The sequence below is a fragment of the Hylobates moloch genome, unplaced genomic scaffold (genome assembly GCF_009828535.3).
Source record: "Hylobates moloch isolate HMO894 unplaced genomic scaffold, HMol_V3 SCAFFOLD_13, whole genome shotgun sequence".
NCBI classification, from domain to species: Eukaryota; Metazoa; Chordata; class Mammalia; order Primates; family Hylobatidae; genus Hylobates; species Hylobates moloch.
The window spans coordinates 40417226-40439506 of NW_026652288.1; the positions used below are offsets into that span (position 1 = coordinate 40417226).

The following is a 22281-nucleotide window of genomic DNA, read 5'->3' on the forward strand; positions in this document are numbered from 1 at the left end:
ATGACACTCTAAACCATTTACCAGGCAAACTTAAGCAGTGGTTCATTCTCTGCACCTGGTGGGGATGGACAGTCCCTCCTGGAGGGGATCCATTGGTTACCTCTAAGATAATTTCAAAAGAAGGTGGAACTGGGACTCTCTGGGGCTACTTTCTCAGGGAGAGGCATCAGGTGCAAAGCTGTTTTTATCTCCTCAAAGCTCTACAACACAGGCTAGTCTTCCCTCCCCCAACTCTTTCTAGAAATTTGAAACGTTACTGTATCAGTCAAGACTAAATTGCTGGCACCAAAACCCAAATTGAAGAGAAGACTTTTGGAGGGCAAGGGGTGGAGTATCCTCATTTATTGGAAATACTTTGCAATCATTCCACTCAATTTAGGAGTGCTGTGAAAATATAAGCATAAATAAAAACAATATATAAAACAACATAAATAATACAAATAACATCATGTATGGATTTTTGGCTGTGAAAATTATAACAGCAACTTATTAATATGAACAGCATGCTAAGTAAAAATGGTCCTACTCTTAGCTGAAGCACATTCTAATCTCTAGGTCTGTCTCCATCTCTGTCTTTATAAATTATCTATACTATTTCTATACCTATACCTATATCTCTCTACATATGTAGCTCAGAAACTTTGTACTTGCTGTTTCCTCTTTCTGGAACATTCTTTCCCCCAAATATATGGGATGAGGACTTCTGACACTATAGCAGTCCCTAATAGCAGCTGTGGGCTCCCTGGCCAACTTCCTGTGATTCTCATATCAGTGCGGCTCCTACACCAATGATACACTCCATGCACATGGAGGGTGGTTAGGGGATTGGGAACATACGGCAACTTGCCAATGTCAGAACATTATTTTAAGTCACTTAATTACACCGAGCTACAGATTCTCATCAGTGAAAAAAGAGAGTGGTCCAGACTGGTAGTTTTCAAACTGTGTTCCCCAGAATCCCAAGATCTCCCCCAAAGCAACTTCAGGGGTAATGTTGGCAACGAGAGAGGAAACCAGTGCGCAGAGCTCTGGCCTGTCTGCCCTCTCTGCCCTCACCTCAATGAGGGTAGTGGTTCAGTTGTACTCCAAAAGTCCAGATATTCACCCTAAAACATACAGGAATTTAGTATGTGATTATAAAGGTAGCATTTTTAATCAATAGGGGAAAGATTAATAAATGGTGCTGGCACCACTAAGTAACTATGAAAAAAATAAATGTTAAGATGGAACCTTAGTTCCCAACTTACACAAAAGTAAATTCCAAATGAGTCAGATTTAAATATAAAAAATGAAACCATAAAACTAGTAGAAGGAAAAAAATTAAAGAACTTTAACCACAAAGAAGTAGAGAGCCTTTCCAAACATCACACAAAACCCAGAAGCTGTAATAGAAAAGATTAATAGATATGACCAAATAAAAATGACCTTAAATCTATATACATGGCAATAAATCAGCATGAACGAAGTCAAAAGATAATTGACAAAATGAGAAAAATATTATGACACAGATTACAGACAAGGATGTTTTTCTTAACGCATAAAAGACTCACAAATCAGTAAGAAAAAGGCTGGGCATGGTGGCTCACGCCTGTAATCCCAGCACTTTGGGAGGCCAAGGCAGGCTGATCACGAGGTCAGGAGATTGAGACCATCGTGGCTAACATGGTGAAACCCCGTCTCTACTAAAACAAAATACAAAAATTAGCCAGGCGTGGTGGCGGGCACCTGTATTCCCAGCTACTCGGGAGGCTGAGGCAGGAGAATGGCATGAACCCAGGAGGCGGAGCTTGCAGTGAGCCGAGATCACGCCACTGCACTCCAGCCTGGACGACAGAGTGAGCCTCCGTCTCAAAAAAAAAAAAAAAAAAAAAATCCAGAAAAAAAAAAACAGCAAGAATGAGCAAAGCCTATGAACAAAGGTCATATAAATAACTTTTAAATATATGTCAACCTTATGCATATTTTTCAAACATACATTAAGTACTCACCCAATCAGAAAAGATCAAAAAATTTGATAAGATCCTCAGTAATGTGGGGGTAGGAGGAATTGGGCACTTCCTTACATTGCTGATGGAAGTAGAAACTTATGGAACATCTGTGGAGAGCAATTTGGCAACATGTATCAAAATTTTAAATGTGCATTGTTGACAAGTAATTCCATGTCTTAGAATTTATTCTTTAGCTAACTTCCTCATTTGCAATATTACATCATATGTACAAGGATATGCATATTCCATAGATATGAAATTGGAAGCAAACAAATAATCTAATAATGGATTAGAGAATAAATGTGCACAGACCTGAAATGGAAATCTATGCAGCAGTAAAAAAGAATGAGGTGGCTCTACTTGCACTGTTCTGGAACAATCTCCATGGTACATAGTGAAAAAGGAAAGTTCAGAAGGTTATTGTGTTACTGCTTACGAAAGTGTGTGTGTGAGAATGTGCTTGAATATGCATAAAACATCTCTGAAAGGATACAAAAGAAAGCAGTAACATTGGTTTCCTGGGGTAGAAGCTTTGAGTGGACAGGGGACAAGGGGTGGAGGGAGACCTAGTTTTCCTATGTGCTTTTTTGTCCATGTTAAATTTTCACCATGTGCAAACATTATCTACTTAAAAGTCTAAACAATAATTTTATAATGTTCTGCTTCTTAAAAACTTTTGAAAATCATTGAGCTACATGATGCCCAGGATTGCCATTAGTAATGTTTATTATTGTGATATAAGCACTTTTTATTAAATAATATCATGATTCTGTGATTTGTTTCACACTTGACAAATGTACTAGAAATTCTGCTCCATAGCTATACATGCAACAAAAATGTTTACACTTTTCACTGTCTGTTAAATTCTGTTGCATAGACATTTGTGGAGTTCATCACATAAGTTATATGTAGCTCAACCTTCCCCAGACCTTAGCAACTTCTTGGTCCAGATAGGGTCCCTGTAGCAACAATGACTCAACACTGTTCTCGCAGACGTATTTTGAAACAGGGCCTATAAAGTCCTCCCATCCCCTTAACTAGGCAAGGTTTTCTTTTTATATGTATATTTTTTTAATTACACTTTTAAGTTCTAGGGTACATGTGCACAACGTGCAGGTTTGTTACATATGTATACATGTGCCATGTTGGTGTGCTGCACCCATTAACTCGTCATTTACGTTAGGTATATCACCTAATGCTATCCAGTTTTCTTGAAATCTTCAGGGGGCACCTCTCATGTGTTCCCAAACAAGTATGCTCCCAGCAGGTACTCCCACGGCTCTGCTGAACACTGCAGGTCCCGTGAGACCCACTTTTTCACCCAGCCCTGCTGCTTCCCCGCAGACGCCATTAGGGATGCGCTAGAGCCCCCGCTCTGTGAGAAAGCTGCCGCTCACCTGGGGGAGATGGAGCGAATGCCACGCTCTGTTTCCGTTGCGTTCTGTCAGACAAATCCCACACATACGCTGCTTGGGCTCCCAGATTTTATGGAACTTAGTGACACAGCTCTTCATGTTTTCCTCACAGTCACTCTGCCCTCAACAGGACTCCTCTGGGAATGCAGATGGAACCGGAATGGTAGACAAAACTGGGGAAAGACAATCACCTCTCCTTCTGTGACAAGAATGTAAGACCAAAGAAGACTCAAAGGGCTTGAGGAAAGAACCATCTTCAGAAAACAAGAACCATGTTCCTTGACTCTGTCACCTCTCTACACCTCTCTACACCACCTATTATTATGATGGGAAGACAGAGCCAAAACTGAGGGAGCAGTTTAGGAGAGGTTTGAGTCACTGGAAAGTAAAAAATAATCCTGACTACTGTTCACTGATACAGCCACCATTTTGCCCTTATAATCTATAATCTTCACAACACCTCTGTTCCAATTAAGAGTTTTTCAACATGAGTGGTAGAAAATCTGACCCAACTGGCTAAACCCCAAAATTGGCATGTTAGCTGATACAGTAAATAAGATGAGACAAATTGGCTTTGGGCATGGCCTGATCCAGAGCTCACAGGCCCTGAAAGCAGTCTGGTTTCTCTCTGTTTCTCAGCTCTGCTTGCTCAGTGTTAACTCTTCTCCAACAAGCTCTCCCGTCATGGTTACAAGAGAGCTGCCAGCAACAAGTCCTGGGCTTTTTCCTTCCAGGTTAAATTCTGTTGCATATTCATTTATGGAGTTAATCACATAAGCTATGTGTAACCCAATTTTCCCCAAACCTTAGCAACTTAGGACCAAATCCAGTAGAAACAAGTGAGTCGGCTTCCCTGAGAGTTCAAAACAAGAGCCTAGGAATTGAGTTTCTTTTCCTGTGGCTCATCCGTGGGTCAGACACCATGGTGAGGAGGAGGAAGAGTGCTGAGTGTCTGAGCTCAGGCCCTGTGCTCCCTCCAGGGCCATCACTGTCACTGGAAGTACATGGGCAGAGGTGGAGGAGGGCTGGCTCCCCAAGCAAAATTAGGGCAGTGTTGCCAAAACATAGTAAATTCTAGGCAGCAAAGATGGCAATTGTCCACAACAAACCCTATGAGATTGAAATTATTCTCGTTGTACAGATGTGGAAATTGAAGGTCTCAGATGTTAAGTAACTTGCCCCAAATCATATAGTGGCATAGATTGGATTTTACCTCATTAATGTGTGCGATGAGACTAAAAGGATAGGTAGGTATCTGCCAGGCAGACTGGAGCAAGGAGGGTGCTCGAAGCAAGGATTTATGAATACACAGCAGTACGAGGGCATTAGGGGAGTGGGGGGCCTTCAGGGAACTTGGAGTTATGGGCAAAGTTATAAGACAGTGTAGCAAAGGAAGAGCTCAGGCTCTGGTGTCAGATGGATCCAGACGTTATTTACCAGCTAAATAGGTTGCAGTGAGCTGAGATTGCGCTACTGCACTCCAGCCTGGGCAATACAGCAAGACGCTGTCTCAAAAACAAAAACAAAAAAAATTACTAAGGGAGGTTTGTTTGTTTTTTGCTTTGTTTCACATTTTAATATAGATTTCTGGACTCTCCAGGGATAGGGAGATTCCTAGGTTGAGGTATCAGGAAGTTTCCTCCCAGAAAACTGTTGGTCACAGAGGGGAATTCATTCACCTCCTTCCAAGTGGCCAAGGATGTAACTGCTCACTTCACCTTCATCATCTGCAATACAGTGCCAGTAAGCTTCACAGAGCTCTTGGGAGGAATAAGTGAGATAGCACAAAGGAGCTAGTATAGCGCTGAGCTCAAGGAGCTCCACCGATGGTTGATGTTATGGTGCTGGTGAGGATAGGTCGCACGAGGTAATGAATGGGGAAGCTGTGGGAAAATAAGACGGAAAATTAACCATGGGTCAAATCATGCTAAGATAAGGATTTTAGCTTTTACCCTCCACAAAATGAAGAAGGATTTTGACCAGAGGGGTGGCCCAATTAGTTTTTCATTTTAGAAAGATCATTCTGGCAGCAGTGTATAGCCAAGCAGCAGAGAGGTGGAGTGGGCAGGGGGAGGGTCCAAAATGAATGGCAGTGAGACCAGTTAGGAGACCATCATAATACAGTCATGTGCCACATCACGTTTCAGTCAACGATGGACCTCATATGCTATGGTGGTGCTGTGTAATTGTAATACTGTATTTTTACTGTACCTTTTCTAATATGTTTAGATTACACAATTACCATTGTGTTACAACTGACTGCAGTGTTCAGCACAGTAACTTGCTATACAGGTTTGTAGCCTAGGAGCAATAGGCTACACCATATAGCCCAGGTGTGTAGTAGGCTATACCATCTAGGTTTGTGTGAGCACACTCCATGATATTAGCACAACGTTGAAATTACCTAACAATTTCCCCATCGTTACCCCTGTCATCAGGTGACATATGGCTATAGTTAACTTGTTCAGTGGTTGCTAAACTTAGTTCAACGTTCAAATTACTAAGGAAGGCCAGGCACAGTGGCTCACATCTGTAATCCTAGCACTTTGGGAGGCCAAGGCAGGCAGATTGCTTGAGGCCAGGAGTTCAAGACCAGCCTGGTGGACATGATGAAACCCCATCTCTACTAAAAACAGAAAAATTAGTCGGGCATAGTGGTGCACACTTGTAGTCCCAGCTACTTGGGAGACTGAGGCAGGAGAATTGCTTGAACATGGGAGGCGGAGGTTGCAGTGAGCCAAGATTGTGCCACTGCACTCCAGCCTGGACAACACAGTGAGACCCTGTCTCAAAAAGAAAACAATTACTAAGGGAAGTTTTTTTATTTTTTGCTTTGTTTCATGTTTTAATATAGATTCCCGGACTCTCCAGGGATAGGGAGATTCCTAGGTTGAGGTATCAGGAAGTTTCTTCCCAGAAAACTGTTGGTCCCATAGGAGAATTGATCCACCTCCTTCCCAGAGATCAGCATTGCCTAAAGGAAAACTAGAATTGTTACAGCAAGAATGTAAACACTAAGAAACAAGTCAACTTTCTGGTTTTTTAATGTTAAAACAACAACAACAACTCTTGAAGCCCCTGGGGCATAGGTTGGTGTAGCCAGATAAAGATTGCCTGGGATGGAAGGCATGGAGAGAATGGGATCAAGTGACACTTTGCAGGAGGTCATTTGGTCTGACCAGAGCAAACCACCAGGAAGGAAGCAACCTTCGATGTGATGGTATTTGAAGGCGGGGCCATTGGGAGGTAATTAGGTTTAGATGACATCATGAGGATGGGACCCTCATGATGAGGTTAGTGCCCTTATCAGAAGAAGAAGAGACCAAAACATACTCCCTTTCTCCATCGTGTGAGGACACAGCAAGAAGGTAGCCATCTGCAAACCAGGAAGAGGGCCCTTCCTCACCAGATCCCAAATTTGCAGACACCTTGATCTTTGACTTCTCAGCCTCCAGAACTGTGAGAAAGAAATGTCTGTTGTTTAAGCCACCTCAGTCTATGGTACTTTGTTACAGCAGCCTGAATTGAGTCAGACATTCAGCATCGGGAGGTGGCCAGCAGGGAACTGAATGAAAGCTGACCCAACACCTACAATACCAGTCCCCATTCAGGTGAGCACTGGCTGCCTTTGTGAAAGAACCACTCTGACAGTTCTGCCTTCAGCCACCATCCAGCAAAGGCCTCCCATCCATCGCTGTATCCTGGTGGCTCTATGACTGTAGACTTGCTGACTTTACTCTGAGCTGCCTGATGTGGATAACAGATAACTCCCACTTCAATGGCCCAAATACTCACCAGCCTTCACATTTCCATCCTGGGGATGAATCATAATTCACCCAAACATCTCCCCTATTCCCAGATGTTTACATTGTTTTCAGGTTTCCATTAGTACATTTAATACTTCAATGAACATTTTGCACATAAAGCTTTTACTGCATAACTTCCAACTCTAAAATATCTGGTATTCTTTGACAAAACCTAGTAATGGCTATTTCTTTGAGTTCAGGATACCACGTCTCAAGCACTATTCTCTTCTCAAAAGATACAATTAAAGTTCTTTTTATGAAATTCAATACCTGTTGATGAAAAAAACTCTCAGCAAGCAAAGAATAAAAGGGAATTTTCTTAATCTAATAATAGGCACCTACCAGAAACCTCAACATCTTACTTAATGCTTCTTTTAAAAGTCAAGAATGAGGTATGGGTGTTATGAGTGTTCATTATCACTGCTTCTAAAACACTTCTGTTGGCACTTCAACACTAGAAGTCATAGAAAGGAAAAAAAAGGAAAGAGACTGCTGCCTCTTCCAGGATGTAGAGAAGCAGGCATTCTCATTCACTGCTTGTATAACTTCAACCTTTAAGAATGGCAATTTGGAGATATACGTACCTTAAAAATGGACATATGTCCTGACCCTTCAACTCCATTTCTATAAGCATATCCTAAGAAAATAATTCGGGCTATGTACATACATGTAACAAGATACTGTCTCTACTACTATCTAGTCAGAAACCTCCTATTTGACAAGGTACTGGTTATGTGAATTCTGGCATGAACACATTATGGAATATTAGTCACTAAAAATCGTACTGTATAAGAGCATTTACCAGAAAGACAGCTTAAACTACCATGTTCAACATAACTTTTTTGTAGATAAGGCATGTACACACATACACAAACGTACTGGAAAGATCCATATCTATATCAGAGTATTGATGATTCCTTATGCTCTTTTTGTTTTCCCAATTTTCTAAAACCTGTGACTTTTCTAATTAGGAGAAATAATATATTTTAAATGCTGTAGGCAGCAAAGAAAGTGGCTCAGAAAAGATGTAAAGAGAGATTTTATATGGGGAGATGGCAGCAACTATACATCTATTCATACAGAATCCTTAATGCCATGCAGCTAAACTATATTTATTGTTCATTTTATTAAGACAAAAATAAATAGTAGATCTAAAGGTTAATTTTTGGTAAACTCTCTTAGGTAAACTCTGTGCTTACTCATATTCAGGAACCAGCAATTCTGCAAATGCTGGGCAGGTCACAGGCCACCCTGCAACCCAGCAATTAGACTGGGGGAGATGGATCTTGTTGGGCTGTTTCCCTGGTTCATGTGACCAAGTGGGGGCTGGGGTTGGGGGTGAAGGAAGAAGGGAGAAGGGACTGTCACAACAGTGTTCCATGCATGCACTCAGAAAATAGCACAACAGTTACAACAGTGAGAATCTTTATGCATATAACTTTGTGATCAATAAATCCTTCAGAACAACAAGAGACAAACAAAGGAATACAATGTCCCAAACAGCTGCAGTCCATCGGCTGACATTGCTAACTAGATTTAGATCATCTGGAGGCTTTTGTAAGAGGAACTGAGGTGCAGAGGCATCAGAATGAGTTGATTCCCGGCAAAAGTGCTAAGAGGCTACAGACATATCTAAAAATCAAGAAACCACTACTTGTTAAGTACTTCTAGTGTTTGCATACAGTGTCCAATACATAGGGAAGATAGCAAGTCCATACTCGTCTTTGTACATGCTGTGTGGTAGAGGCTACTGCAGGTTTCTTTATTTTCTAAAGTAGGCAAGGCTCATAAATTGACCAATTCACATTGTGATTACTTGGTACAATGCATGCATGTTATTGGTACACAGAGTGCTTTAATAGGAATCTGTTGGATTTTCAAAATTCTGACAAGGCCATTTTTACCTCAGAGGACTTATTATCCTTTCACTTATTCATTCATTCGACAGATACATATCCCAAACTGTGTGTTACCTCATCCATCCCCTTCTTAGGAAGACCAACCCTGGAAATAGGTGAGAGGAGAGTGTTCACAGGGCACAGCATGTGTTGTTGATACTAAGTTTGTGGACAGCAATGGTACAATCCCAAGGACTTGTATAAGTGGCCTCTACCTCATTAACCATCTCCTTGAACCCAGACCATCAGGGAGCTAGTGAGCTGATTCAAGAGAGGAAAGAACAATTCTCCATTCAAGTCAGACATCCCTCAAGGGGAACATGACTATTCTGACTCATTTGGGAAGGGGCAAAGGAAAGGATATGAGGTGGAATCATTCTTATCTGTAAAGTTTAGCTGATGGAAGAAAATGGTGTCATTTGCTTAACTGTGGAAAATGCAGTGGGTCTCTGGGCCCTGAGGGAGGTATGCAAAATAAGCCCATCTCTCCACCTACACCCTTCCCAAAAAACAGGCTGTAGGCGTGGCTGCTTTTTAAGAAGCTGGATGCTAACTTCAGATGGCACAGAATTCAAGACCAAAACTGCAATAACTTATTAGTCATATTTTCCATCTTCAGTTCCTTTGGGGGTAAAAATACCACGAAGAAGATAAAATAGCTTTTCTCACGGTATAGGTCATTGTTGTGTTTTCCGTTCAAAAAAAGCCCACACAACCACGTTCTCTATTATAAAAATTAGAACCTCTCATAGTAAAAGCCTGCTCTACAATTATAGTTTTCATTTCAGAATTAACAATCCATTAGCTCAAATTAATATTGGCTGCATCAACAATATTCCCGCAAGTATCGCCAATAGTCTTCCAGAGACAAATATGAAGGCTGAGTCTATTCCTCTAATGATGGCGGGGAGAAGGGGGATTGAGGAGGGAGCCTTTTGTTCAGCCAGATAACAGGTGCATGAAGCATTTTTAAAATAAACCCCCTGTTTAGGATAAGGAAGTCAGAGCTGGTTTTGTAAAATGCCATCAAGGGACTCTGTACCATCTGGAGACAGGTCCTTTGAGTCAAGAGGGATTTTAGTGAATGGCTTCCCAGTCTTGGTTTTTACAAGCTATGTAGCCAATACATCTGTGTACAAAGAGCATTAAACCCGCCTATTGCACTGAAGGAAATGTGGCTAAGTCACTTGGAATACCGGGAGTACTGACCTTGAGTAACTGAAGTGCTACTTCACCTCTGTGTGGCTCAGAGTTCCCATCTGCATAGTGGAGACAAGAGGTGAGAGAGAGCTAGAAAGGGCAGGAGTGAGAGGAAGCTAGAAAGCACTGGGGCCTTCTCCAGAGAAAGGCAGTGTTCAATTAACAAAGTACTCAACAAAGGGCTCCAATCAAAAAGCACAAAATTCAAGTAACAGAGTCACAGGTGCTGTGTTCTGGCTTCTGAGCAGAGGCCTTGGGCGTCTGCAGTCGAGAGCTGGTGGGTGAGTGAGCTGTGTGGTGGGGGATTCAGGCCAGGCTCCACGTGGAGCCCATCAAGTCATCCGTACCACTGAGGATCAAAGCTCTCCTGGAGAGGTGAACACAAACCTCAGGAAAAGCTCAGTGGCGCGAGCAAGCTGTCCGGAGCAACTGCTTAAAGCATATGCCAAGTGTGTCCTGTGCATAAGATCTTCAGCTGGGTTATTGACCGAAATTTCAACAGATGAAAGGTTTTCTTCATTTTGCAGGTAGAAATAGACAGTTAAAGAAAGGCTATCTAGATTTTTCTCCTATGATTTAGCATAAGAATAAAAAAAAATTTGAGGCTGGTACTGTGGGAAATCTCACACGACACAATCTCCTCCGTAAAGCATGAAAAGGAAAATCAGGAAGTTTTTTGTAACGAAGAAACTTACTTTCTTTTTACAGTTTCTGTCCTAGCAAGCTGGTATGTGCATGCTTGAGTATTAGTAACACCCAGAGAACTGGAAGGTTTGGGGGTGCTGTCACAGGGACTCTGAAGGCCCCCAGAACAGAAGGATGGACAAGAGTTAACAATCTAGATATACAGTCTTTTTTAAACAGCTCACAATGAAAAATTGGGAAAACTTCACACTATAAAACCACAATATTTATTTTGCCAAAAGAATCCACTTCGTCAATTAGCAAGTAGCTGGGAAAACAGCCCTGTTCTAACTCCTATTATAAAACTTCCAGTTCCCATTTTTTATGGGCTATTGCTCATCCCTGAACCTATTCATTTTCACTGGACAAATAAAACTCTTTTAGAGCCATTCAGCTGCAACCCTTATACTACTGTGAAAAGATGAGTCCAGATACAAAGTTTCGGGGAGACATCATCGTTTTTTAGTGCCACTGTTTCCACCACCGGGTTTGCTGAAGCTCCTACTCATTTGAGGAAAGTGCACGGTTGGGGTTCTTTCTGTAGGGCCATATAATCCCAAGTTCCTGGCAGTAGCAGATTTCCGCAGGGGCTTGACGCTGGGAAAAGGGCTAAAGATGGGGGTTTTTGAGTTGCTGCTTTGGGGAGGTTTGCTGGTGGCTTTGTTTTCTTCAGGTGCACTCGGCGGCTCTGGGCAGTGCCGCTGGCAGGGTGGGTGCACCCTGGGCTCAGTTTCAGCTGCAGCATCCCTCTGGTTCAGTTCCAGGGCTCCCAACTTCACCTGAACTGCAGACACAGCCACATCAGCATCTCCGAACACCGGCTCCGGAGACTGCCCCTCGATCGTCCTCCCGGTGCTGCCTTCGGGGCTGCTGCCTTCTCTCCCAGCTGTCGCTGTACAACCAGAGGGGAACGCCTCTGCTGCCCCCAGCCCGTTGGTCTTGCTGGCCTCATTCTGCTCATCTATCAGCCCTATGGTGTCCCCACAGCCCAGATGACTCTTGGTCCTTGGCATGTTCTTTTTGTGGACTCGGATGTGAGTTCGCCACGGGGAGTTGAGCTTCGTCTTAAGGTCTTCGTAGGGGACAGGAGATATTTTCCCTCCTGTGTGACCAGGGATGTGGATGACAGCATTCTTGGCAGCTCTGTTAGTCATTTTCATCTTCTTTCCTAAAAGGAGGTGGTTTATAACTGGAGAACTATTTACCTGAGACGGGAGAATGCTGGTCACTGGCCCTTTGTCTGAAATGTTGAAAGGCAGTATGAAGCTTACCACAAAGAAACACATCCATCATGGAACAGAAATCACTTAGAGGTCCTCCCAGCCCCATCTACCACATCCCTTCCCGTGTATTCCCCAGGGAGGGGCAGAGTCATGTGACTGAAGACAGTAGAAACTGAATTCAACCCAAGAGCCTGGAATACCAATGCGCTCTTCTTTAAAGAGGAAGGGACCACAGGGTGATGATACAAAAAGGAACATCTGACCCCTCATTCCTAATCAGAGCCTGGACTCCCTGATGTTTTTTTTACAGAGAGCTCTGGGCTCTGAATAGCAACCTCTGAGTTACTGTACCTAGAAAAATCTTTGCAGATTTTAAAAAAATAATACAACAAACACTATGACCATATGGATTATCATCTGTCAGCCTCTGAGAGGTAGGAAAAGAACACACTGCATATTATGAAGTGAGATCCAGCAGAATGACAGAAGTGATAAAAAGGTAGTGAGAATGCAGTGAAATCACAGCTATCCAGCATCTAGCCCTACAGATGAAAAACCACTCCTGTGTCCTCAATGGACTTCAAAAGCCAATTGAAAACTGAAAAGCACCAAAAGGTTTGTCCTCAGCTAGGTGCCGTGGTTCATGCCTGTAATTCCAGCACTTTGGGAGGCCAAGGCAGGAGGATTACTTGAGGCCAGGAGTTTGAGACCAGCCTGGCCAACATGGCGAAACCCTGTCTCTACTAAAAGTACAAAAATTAGCCAGGTGTGGTGGTGCATGCCTGTAGTCCCAGCTACTTGGGAGGCTGAGGCAGGAGATTGCTTGAACCCGGGAGGTGAAGGTTGCAGTGAGCCGACATTGCACCACTGCATTCCAGCCTGGGTAATACAGGGAGACTCCTTCTCAAAACAAACAAACACAAAAGCTTTGTTCTCCTAGAAGGCACTGTCAATGGCATTATCATTGACCACCTGTGGCTATGACCAGACTCCTATTTCCAGTGCAGCATTCAACACACATGGCCCCAGGATGGCAGCTGCAGACAGAAATTGTAGGGAGAAGGCCTCTCCCTCTGTGCGTGAGTTTCCTTCTTCCTTGATGTCCATGTCATCTGGCTGAACTAACTTCCACCCTTCTCTACTGTTGTCATCTACCACTGGCCATACCCCAATATCAACTAAAAATGTTGATAACTGTCTCCTCTTCACCACATTCCTGCCACCTCCCCAATTATTTGACTGTCACTGTGATTGGCCCTCCATTACATTCTCATAGTTCCTCAACCTCCCCAGTTCCATCCTAAACCTTATCACCCAGCTCTACCTTATGTGAAAATATTTAATTCTAATAATCCTCACTTTGGTTCTTCCAGCTCTCAGGCTCTCAGTCTAACTATATGTGGTAATGAACCACAGAGACTTCTGGCGCCTTGTTCCTCAGGCTCCTCATAACCCCTCATGTGTCTTCGGCTCACTGACACCCCTACCCTGCCAGATGCATGGCTGACCTCTTAGATCACTGCCTCATAGGCATCTCTGTCTCTTTGTCACACATTGCTAGTAAAGCCCCAACCTGGGGTCCATAATCTACATTCTCTTTTCTGAAACTGAGCCCTTCAAATTCATGACCTCCCATTTCACTGGGTCCTCAATGCCAAACAATCTTTTCATTTCCTTCTCTCACTCCTTTCAATGACCTAACTAAATCTTCATTACTTTCTTTAACCTCTCATTTACTCCCAACCCCCACCTTATTCCCACCAAACAACTTTCTCACAATTTCTCCATGACAACAAAAGCTATCAGATCTGAAAGGCCTCTATTTCCCATCCTCCCTAACCTCGGAAGCTGATAGCTCAACCACCATCCTCACCACCTTCCACTAAGTCTCAGAAGCTAAGGTCTTTTTGCCTCTAGTTCAAGTTCAATCTCTCCACCTGTGCTGCTAATCCTATCATATACTATCTCATCTAAAACCATGCTACTCAAACCATGGTCTCTGATATGGTTTGGCCATATCTCCACCCAAATCTCGTCTTGTTGCTCCCATAATTCCCACGTGTTGTAGGAGGGACCCAGTAAGAGATACTTGAATCATAGGGGTGGGTCTTTCCCATGCTGTTCTCGTGATAGTCAATAAGTCTCACGAGATCCGATGGTTTTAAAAATGGGAGTTTCCCTGCACAAGTTCTCTTTGCCTGCTGCCATCCACGTAAGATGTGACTTGTTCCTCCTTGCCTTCCACCATGATTGTGAGGCCTCCCAAGCCATGTGAAACTGTAAGTCCATTAAGCCTCTTATAAATTGCCTAGTCTCAGGTATGTCTTTATTTGCAGTGTGAAAACAGACTAATACAGTCCCCAAGCAGCAGCACCAGCAGTGCCTATGGGCTTGTTAGAAACATGTAATTTCAGCTCCATTCCAAACCTACTGAAACAGAGTCTATATTTTAGCAGATCCCCAAATGATCTGTATGCACACTAAATTTCAAGAACCAATGCTCTAGAGCTTTGCCTTTGAGCAGCAATCTCTCCCTTAAAGAGAACCACATCAACCATGATCTGGAGAAGGGGTCAGCAAACTTTTCCTGTAAAGGACCAGACTGTAAATATTTTAGCCACTGTAGTGTGAAAGGAGCCTTAGACAACCTGTAAACAAATGGGCATGCCTGTGTTCCAATAAAACTGTATTTACAGGCCAGGTGCGGTGGCCCACTCCTGTAATCCCAGCACTTTGGGAGGCCAAGGTGGGCAGATCACCTGAGGTCAGAAGTTCAAGATCAGCCTGGCCAACATGGTGAAATCCTGTCTCTACTAAAAATACAAAAATTAGCCAGGCATGGTGGTACATGCCTATGATCCCAGCTACTTGGGAGGCCGAGGCACAAGAATTGCTTGAACCTGGGAAGTGGAGGTTACAGTGAGCTGAGGTTGCACCACTGCACTCCAGCCTGAATGACAGAGTAAGACTCCATCTCAAAACAAACAAACAAACAAAAAACTGTATTTACAAAAACAGGTAGTGAGCAGGATTTGGCCTACAGACCACAGTTTGCTGATCCCTGATGAAGGTACAAACCACTGGGCCGATTTAGCACCCTGAGCAATTGTTTACCATCACACCCAAAGACTTGTACAGTGTAGTTAAAAAGGGACTGTACAAAGAATCAGAACACCTGTGTTCTAGCCCTGGCCTGACCACTCACTATAGCTATATAACCCTGGACAATTGCTAAGCCTTCCCTGGCCTGACCACTCACTATAGCTATATAACCCTGGACAATTGCTAAGCCTTCCCTGACCTGACCACTCACTATAGCTATATAACCCTGGACAATTGCTAAGCCTTCCTGAATCACCATTTCCTCACTATTTGGAAGAAGATGAGACTATCTGTCCTTGCCTTCCTCATAGATTTGTTTTAAGGACAAAATGAGGAAATGTATGTGCCAATGTTTTTGAAACTTAAAGTGAAATTGTTCATTTATTTTGTGACTGGTTTCTTAATGATTCAGGATAAAGTGAGAATCGTCAAGAAGTCAACTATTCTTCTCTGATAAATGGAAGGTAAATTCAGTTTTTGTGCAGGATCAGTCACATGCTCACATGCCACTTTAAAAATATGTCAAATTTATATTTCAGTTAATTCTGGACAGGCACCATTGTCATTAAGATATCCCTTCAAGCAAGAAAAAACAACTCCCAAATCAGCATATATTAAACAATAAAGCAGATTGTTCACTGGGATTTTTGGAATTAAAAAGAAAAAAGCTTGGCAATCCTTGGAAAAGAGCATTTCCAATTGCATTATAATTGTGTTCTTCTTAGTATATTCCCAAGATACTTGCCATCAGCAAGGCACAGGCTTTTTAACGTTTTTTTTCCCAGTTTCTCTGATCACAACATCTGTTATAATATCACCTAAATGACTAGTATATAGCCTAATTTACTAGTGCACAGATGACTAAATTCTATATTCAGATGCATAAAATTTATGCTCCAAAATTTCTCAAGTCCAAGGATTGCATGGCTTTGCAACATTTTAATCATTTGTAAACCCTTCTCCACAGCACACATAGTAGAGACGTGTTTAATACCATCAACTGCCTGTTCCTTGGGGCCTAAAAAGAACCTGCAGTCTTTTTCTTCTTTAGAGCCTGATAAAATAAAATTTAAAATGAGATGCTAAATATGCTATTATCTCATGCCAGCTGTGTTGATGGATACTGAGCTACAGTTAGTAATTCCAAGGCCTTCCTAGGATTATTTGTTCTTCATTTCACAAGTTGAGATAGAGTTGAAATTGATTCAAATGAAGAATCACATTACCTGCCCTGATGTACACCTGATGAACCTGCTGCTGTTGCTTCTTTTTAATTCGAGAGTACTGCCGCTTCAGTGCATTGATGTCTGTGGTCATGCGTTCCATCATCATACTGTTAAAAGCTGCATGGTATTCACTTCGACAGGAATTGATTGCTCCTGGACTCAGCTCTGCAATGTTATTAGATCTCAGACTCTGCTCCTCATTTGGCTCTGCACTCGAAGGATGAGACATAAGGAGATGGTCGGTGGAGGGGAACAGGAGTAAATGGAAATTGATAACACTACAACCCAGTGCAGTATCTTAACCTCCATGAAATTCTAAACTACAGAAAAAAATGCATACTAGAGTTTGTCTAGTGCTTATTTTGACGTGCTCCTGAAAATATTTCTGCATTTTCTTATTAACCTAACTGTGGGTCTGACATGAGCTATATGGGTTCAGTGTTTGATTTTGTTACCAGTTTGTTAGCTATATAGACATAACATCAACTGCTTCCAGATAAAAATCACTGCCATTTTCTAAGATTCCCTTAGAAAGATGTAACTCCTAATTTCTAAAATCATTGTACAGATTTCCACACAATGGCATGAGGATTTATACAGAATTGGTTTGTAGAGTTTAGACAATAATTAAAAGTGTGTTCTTCTTACATTAAAAATAGTAACACAATTTATAAAATTATCAAGACTTCAGACCATTGTATCACTAGAATGAATGCTTTATTCATTTAACAAACATTTCCTGTCCACTCTGTTGTTATGTCGGATGTGGTGTCTGCTCCTGTGATAGCTACAACTAGCAGATTTGTCTCTTAAATAAAATTGAGATGACCTCCAAGAAAGAGAAACAATACTAGGTGGGAGTAACCCACAGACTGCACAGGCCAAAGCGGGAGACAGCAAGCTTCTCCAGCACAGTTTGTAAAACTGACATGGGAGCCAGAGTAAAAAAAAGACTAAGAGACTCCAACTATCCTAACATCTGCTGAGAGTGTTATTCAGACAAAGGCTAAACATCTCAGAAATTTACTTCATTTTTTTACTGTAATCATTTCTGTAAGGAGAAGAAAATTAAAAGAGAAACTGCTAATCAGAGCAAAATCAATAAGAAAGACTAATGATGAAATTTAGGAGAAAGTGATCATGTCATCCTAGAGCACAAAAATGCACAGAAAGAAAAACAGAGAAAAAAAATGAAACATAGACCCAGGCTACAGAAACGCAGATTCAAAAACTTTACCACTAAAATACATATTGATCCTATGGCTAGAAATCAAAAGCTGAAACTCAGGCAATAAGAAAGGGGGTAGAAGCCATTGCAGAAATCAAGAAGACTCTTGTTGGGTTCAGATTTTTAAAAAGCCTTTAAAAGGATGAGAGAAGAGCACATACCAAGGACATACTCACAAAACATTATGAGCCCAGCCATTAAAAAGGTTAAAACTCAAAACAAGCTGAGGCTTGCGGGAAATACTCCAAAAGATCACAACCAAAAGTTAGAAGTAGCAGCAGCTGCTGCCACTGCTCCTACCTTCCAAATAAGAACCAAAAAAAGAGAAGATAGCCCCATGACTTCAAGAAGGTAGTATAAAGTTAGCAGATGGCAAAGAGAACACAGAGGTGCCTGACATCTATTCTGTTTCTGTCCTCTTTCAGCATATTTCTAATATCTTTGAACAAGGAGAATGGTCTTCAAACTAGAAGAGGTAGAATAAATATCCTAAAAGAAAAGCTGCAACCCAAGACAAGAAAGGATGCAGAGAACCACAGACTTTAAAACAGTGCATAACATTGATAATTCCAGACCACAGAAGTCTATTCTGTTTAGAAAAAAAAAATGAAATAAAACATGGCATGTGATTCAGAGCACCACATTTTAAGGGGAACATTACCAAATTACAGGATATCTAGAGGTAAATTAATAGAATATTAGGAGGTCCAGAAGTCATAACTTAAGAGACATGCTTAAAGAAATTCTGAACTGGGGCCTTTGCGAAAGCTTTGGAGGACATGATAGCTGTCCTCAAAGATTTGAAGAGATGTCAGGTAGAAGAGGGAGTAAGTAGACTTGTTCTGGTTTTTTCCAAAGGGAAGAATCCTCTTTTCCAGCTGGAACCATGGAGGGTGTTGAAGAGCAGAAAAAGAAGGTTCCTGCTGTCCCAGAAACCCTTAAGAAAAAGCAAAGGAATTTTGCAGAGCTGAAGATCAAGCACCTGAGAAAGAAGTTTCCTGAAAAGATGCTTCAAAAGGCAAGGAGGAAGCATATCTGTGAAAAAACTAAACACAGTCACAAGGAACACAGGCAGATGGACAGAACTGAGATTCAAATGGCTAGGAGGGCAAGAAAAGCTGGCAACTTCTATGTTCTTACAGAACCCAAACTGTCATTTTCCCTAAGGATCAGAGGTATCAATGGTGTGAGCCCAAAGGTCTGAAAGGTGTTGGAGTTTCTTCACCTTCGTCAGATCTTCAATGGAACCTTTGTTAAGTTCAGCAAGGCTTCAATTAACATGGTGAGGATTGGAGAACCATGCATTGCATGGCAGTACCCAAACCTAAAGTAAATGAACTAATCTACAAGTGTCATTATAGCAAAATCGAAAAGAAGCAAATTGCCATGACAGATAACACTTTGATTGCTCAATCTCTTGGTAAACATGACATCATCTGCATGGAGGATCTGATTCATGAGATCTATACTGTTGGAAAAGGCTTCAAAGAAGCCAATAACTTCCTGTGACTCTTCAAATTATCCTCTCCACAAGGTGGAATGAAGAAAAAGACCTCCTATTTTGTGGAAGGTAGAAATGCTGGCAATAGTGAAGAGAAGAGCTACAGGCTTATTAGAAGGATGAACTAAGGGGTCTACCATGATTATTTTTGTAATTTGGTCAGTTAATAAACAGTGATGCCTTCAAATAGAAAAAAAAAGCAAAGAGAAGAACTATTAGTAGAATGGGTAGGTGGAAGTTATCTTTTTGTAAATAGAAACCATGGACTAAGGGGAAGAATCAAGCAAGTGTCTTGTGAAATAATAAGTTTCTTGTCACTCAAGAAATTCAAGTAGAGGTCACCATAATGTTTTGATTTAAAGGGTAATCCTATTGGAAGAGAAGCCAATCTGGAATAAATTAAACTCAGATGGAGTATATTAAGCATCTACTATATGCCAGGGTCTGAGCTAAGGAACTTAGCATACAAAGTTGAATCCAATGCATGGGAGCAAAAGTCACCATAGAGAAAAAGAAATGTGTACTATGCATGTAACACATAATACAGAGAGAAACCATTACATAATAAAAAGATAAAGTAACAGAGAAGATACTTTCAGTAACGATTTCTTTTTTTTTTTTCTTTTTTGAAATGGAATCTTGCTCTGTTGTCCAGGCTGGAGTGCAGTGGCATAATCTCGGCTCATTGCAACCTCCACCTCCTGGGTTCAAGCGGTTCTCCTGCCTCAGCCTCCCAAGCAGCTGGGACTACAGGCATGCACCACCAGGCCCAGCTAATTTTTGTATTTTTAGTAGAGACGGGGTTTCACCATATTGGCCAGGCTGCTCTCGAACTCCTGACCTCATGATGCATCTGCCTCGGCCTTCCAAAGTGCTGGGATTACAAGCGTGAGCCACCACACCCAGCCTAGTAATGACTTTTTAATGTTGTTGTTTGGTAGAGGCTGGGTCTCCCTATGTTGCTCAGGCTAGTCTTGAAAACCTGGCTTCAAATGATCATGCTGTCTCAGCCTCCTAAAGTGCTGGGCTTACAGACATGACCCACCATGCCTAGCCTAATAAAGACTTTTAATAGTTGTAACCAGTTCAGAAAATTACTAGGGCATCTATAGGACACAATATTACTCTTATTGTAGTAAACCAATACATCATGATAATCTAAATCAAGAGCCACCTCTTTACCTTTAATTTGTTTTTGGTACTTCTGCAGTTCAGGAGCCAGGAACCCACTAAAAGGTCCAAGACACCCCACTGCATTAACGACAGCATCCTCATCATCTGGGTCATTCTCTTCATCACTGTCTCTGGCCTTACTATGTCGTCTTGGAAAACATAAAAGACAAAAAAGAAATATACAAAGAAAACCATGGTATTTTAAAACATAATACAGTTACATGGTTTAAATGCCATATATATAATTAACATAGAATTACATATAATTAACATTGTGAAACCCCATCTCTACTAAAAATATATAAAAATTAGCCAGGTGTGGTGCCGCACACCTGTAATTCCAGCCACTTGGGAGGCTGAGGCTAGAGAATCACTTGAACCCGGGAGGCGGAGGTTGCAGTGAGCCAAGATCACACCACTGCATTCCAGCCTGGGAGACGACAGAGCAAGACTCCGTCTCAAAAAAAAAAAAAAAGAATTACATATAATGACAGGATTTATAAAGTTTCCCTCCCATCTCTGTCCAACTTCTGCCCGTTGAAACTAGTAACAATGGTCACTTGTGAGAATCTCCCATCTAATTCCCACAGTTGATCACTGTTACTGGTTCTTATGTATTCTTCAGTTTCTCTGAGCACACATAAGCAAATAAAACTACATGCTTTTATTTTTCTCTTCTTTTTGCATAACTATTAGCATAATATATATGCTCTTCTGCATCTTGCCTTTATTTATATAAGAAATCTTTATGGGCTGGGCACAGTGGTTCACACCTGTAATCTCAGCACTTTGGGAGGCTAAGGCAGGAGGATTGCTTGAGTCCAAGAGTTCAAGACTAGACTGGGTAACATAGTGAGACTCTGTCTCTGCAAGAAATTTAAAAATCATCCAGGCATGGTGGTACGTGCCTGTGGTCCCAGCTACTTAGGAGACTGAGATGGGAAAATCACTTGAGCCTGGAAGGTTAAGGCTGCAGTACGCCATGATTGTACCACTGCACGATCATGGTACACAAGAATACACAGAGCTTCCTTATGCTTTCTTACAGCTCTACTGGATGTACACACCCCATAGTGTGGAACCAGGCTGCTAATGGTATACACTTGAGTGGTTTCCAATAATACACTATTACAAACTCCTGGGCGCAAGCAATCCTCCTGCCTCAGCCTCCCAAGTAGCTAGGACTACAGGTATGCACTACTACACCCAGCTAATTTTTGTAATTTTTGTAGAGACAGGGTCTTGCTATGTTGCCCAGGCTGGTCTCGAATTCCTGGCCTCAAGTGATCCTCCTGCTTCAGCTTCCCAAAGTGCTAGGATTACAGGCGTGAGCCACCACACCTGGCTTGGGTGGCCATTTTCTTATCAATTTCTAGGAATTTTATATATTAGCAATATCCATCCCTATTTTGTATAGTAAGTTAAAAATATCCTTCCACAGATATTTTTGAGTCTACTTATAGAGGTTTGGTTTTGTTCCATTTGGGTCACCCAGAAAATTATATTTTAAAGTACTTAATTTTTTCCTTTTTTAAAAATTTTGAGTCAGTTATTAAGGCCTTTCCAATTCCAAAGAACTAAAGGAATTCTTCCACATTCCACATTTTCTTATGCTAACTTTATTATTTCATTGTTTCTATTTAATACATTCATCCATATGGAATTTATCCTGGCATCTAGTATGAGGTCTGACTCTCATTTTCTTTCCAAATTAGTTCTCATTAGCCCATCGCCATTTACTAAATAGTATAACTTTTCACCATTGATTCAATATGCCTATTTTTCATATGAAAAACTCTTTATCAATTGCCAATTTTTGGTCTTCACAGTTTTTAAA

The 22281-nt window shown here is 41.6% G+C and overlaps 1 protein-coding gene and 2 long non-coding RNA genes across 10 annotated transcripts in view; 1 reads left to right on the forward strand and 2 right to left on the reverse strand.

Moving 5' to 3' along the window:
- The window catches only part of LOC116480793 (uncharacterized), a 29429-nt gene extending 25610 nt beyond the window's left edge, over positions 1-3819 (forward strand). For 5 of the 6 annotated variants that reach the window (XR_009209293.1, XR_009209291.1, XR_009209290.1 and 2 more), the window contains one exon: positions 3516-3819. This is a non-coding gene — a long non-coding RNA (uncharacterized LOC116480793). The remainder of the gene's footprint in view (positions 1-3515) is intronic. The other variant, XR_009209292.1, reaches the window with a different exon arrangement.
- On the reverse strand, positions 133-3519 carry LOC116480797 (uncharacterized). Its single transcript, XR_009209295.1, has 3 exons — positions 3386-3519; positions 1989-2095; positions 133-1106 (listed from the first exon to the last, which is right to left on the reverse strand). It is a non-coding gene; the product is annotated as an uncharacterized LOC116480797 (long non-coding RNA).
- Positions 3820-6044: 2225 nt separating the features above from the next.
- TBC1D30 (TBC1 domain family member 30) overlaps positions 6045-22281 on the reverse strand; it is a 103785-nt gene continuing 87548 nt past the window's right edge. For 2 of the 3 annotated variants that reach the window (XM_032173118.2, XM_032173117.2), the window contains 3 exons: positions 20454-20593; positions 16543-16749; positions 6045-12231 (listed from right to left, as the gene is read on the reverse strand). In XM_032173118.2, the coding sequence (XP_032029009.1) occupies positions 11444-12231; positions 16543-16749; positions 20454-20593 (1135 nt within the window). In that variant the 3' untranslated portion in view covers positions 6045-11443. The remainder of the gene's footprint in view (positions 12232-16542; positions 16750-20453; positions 20594-22281) is intronic. The other variant, XM_032173116.2, reaches the window with a different exon arrangement.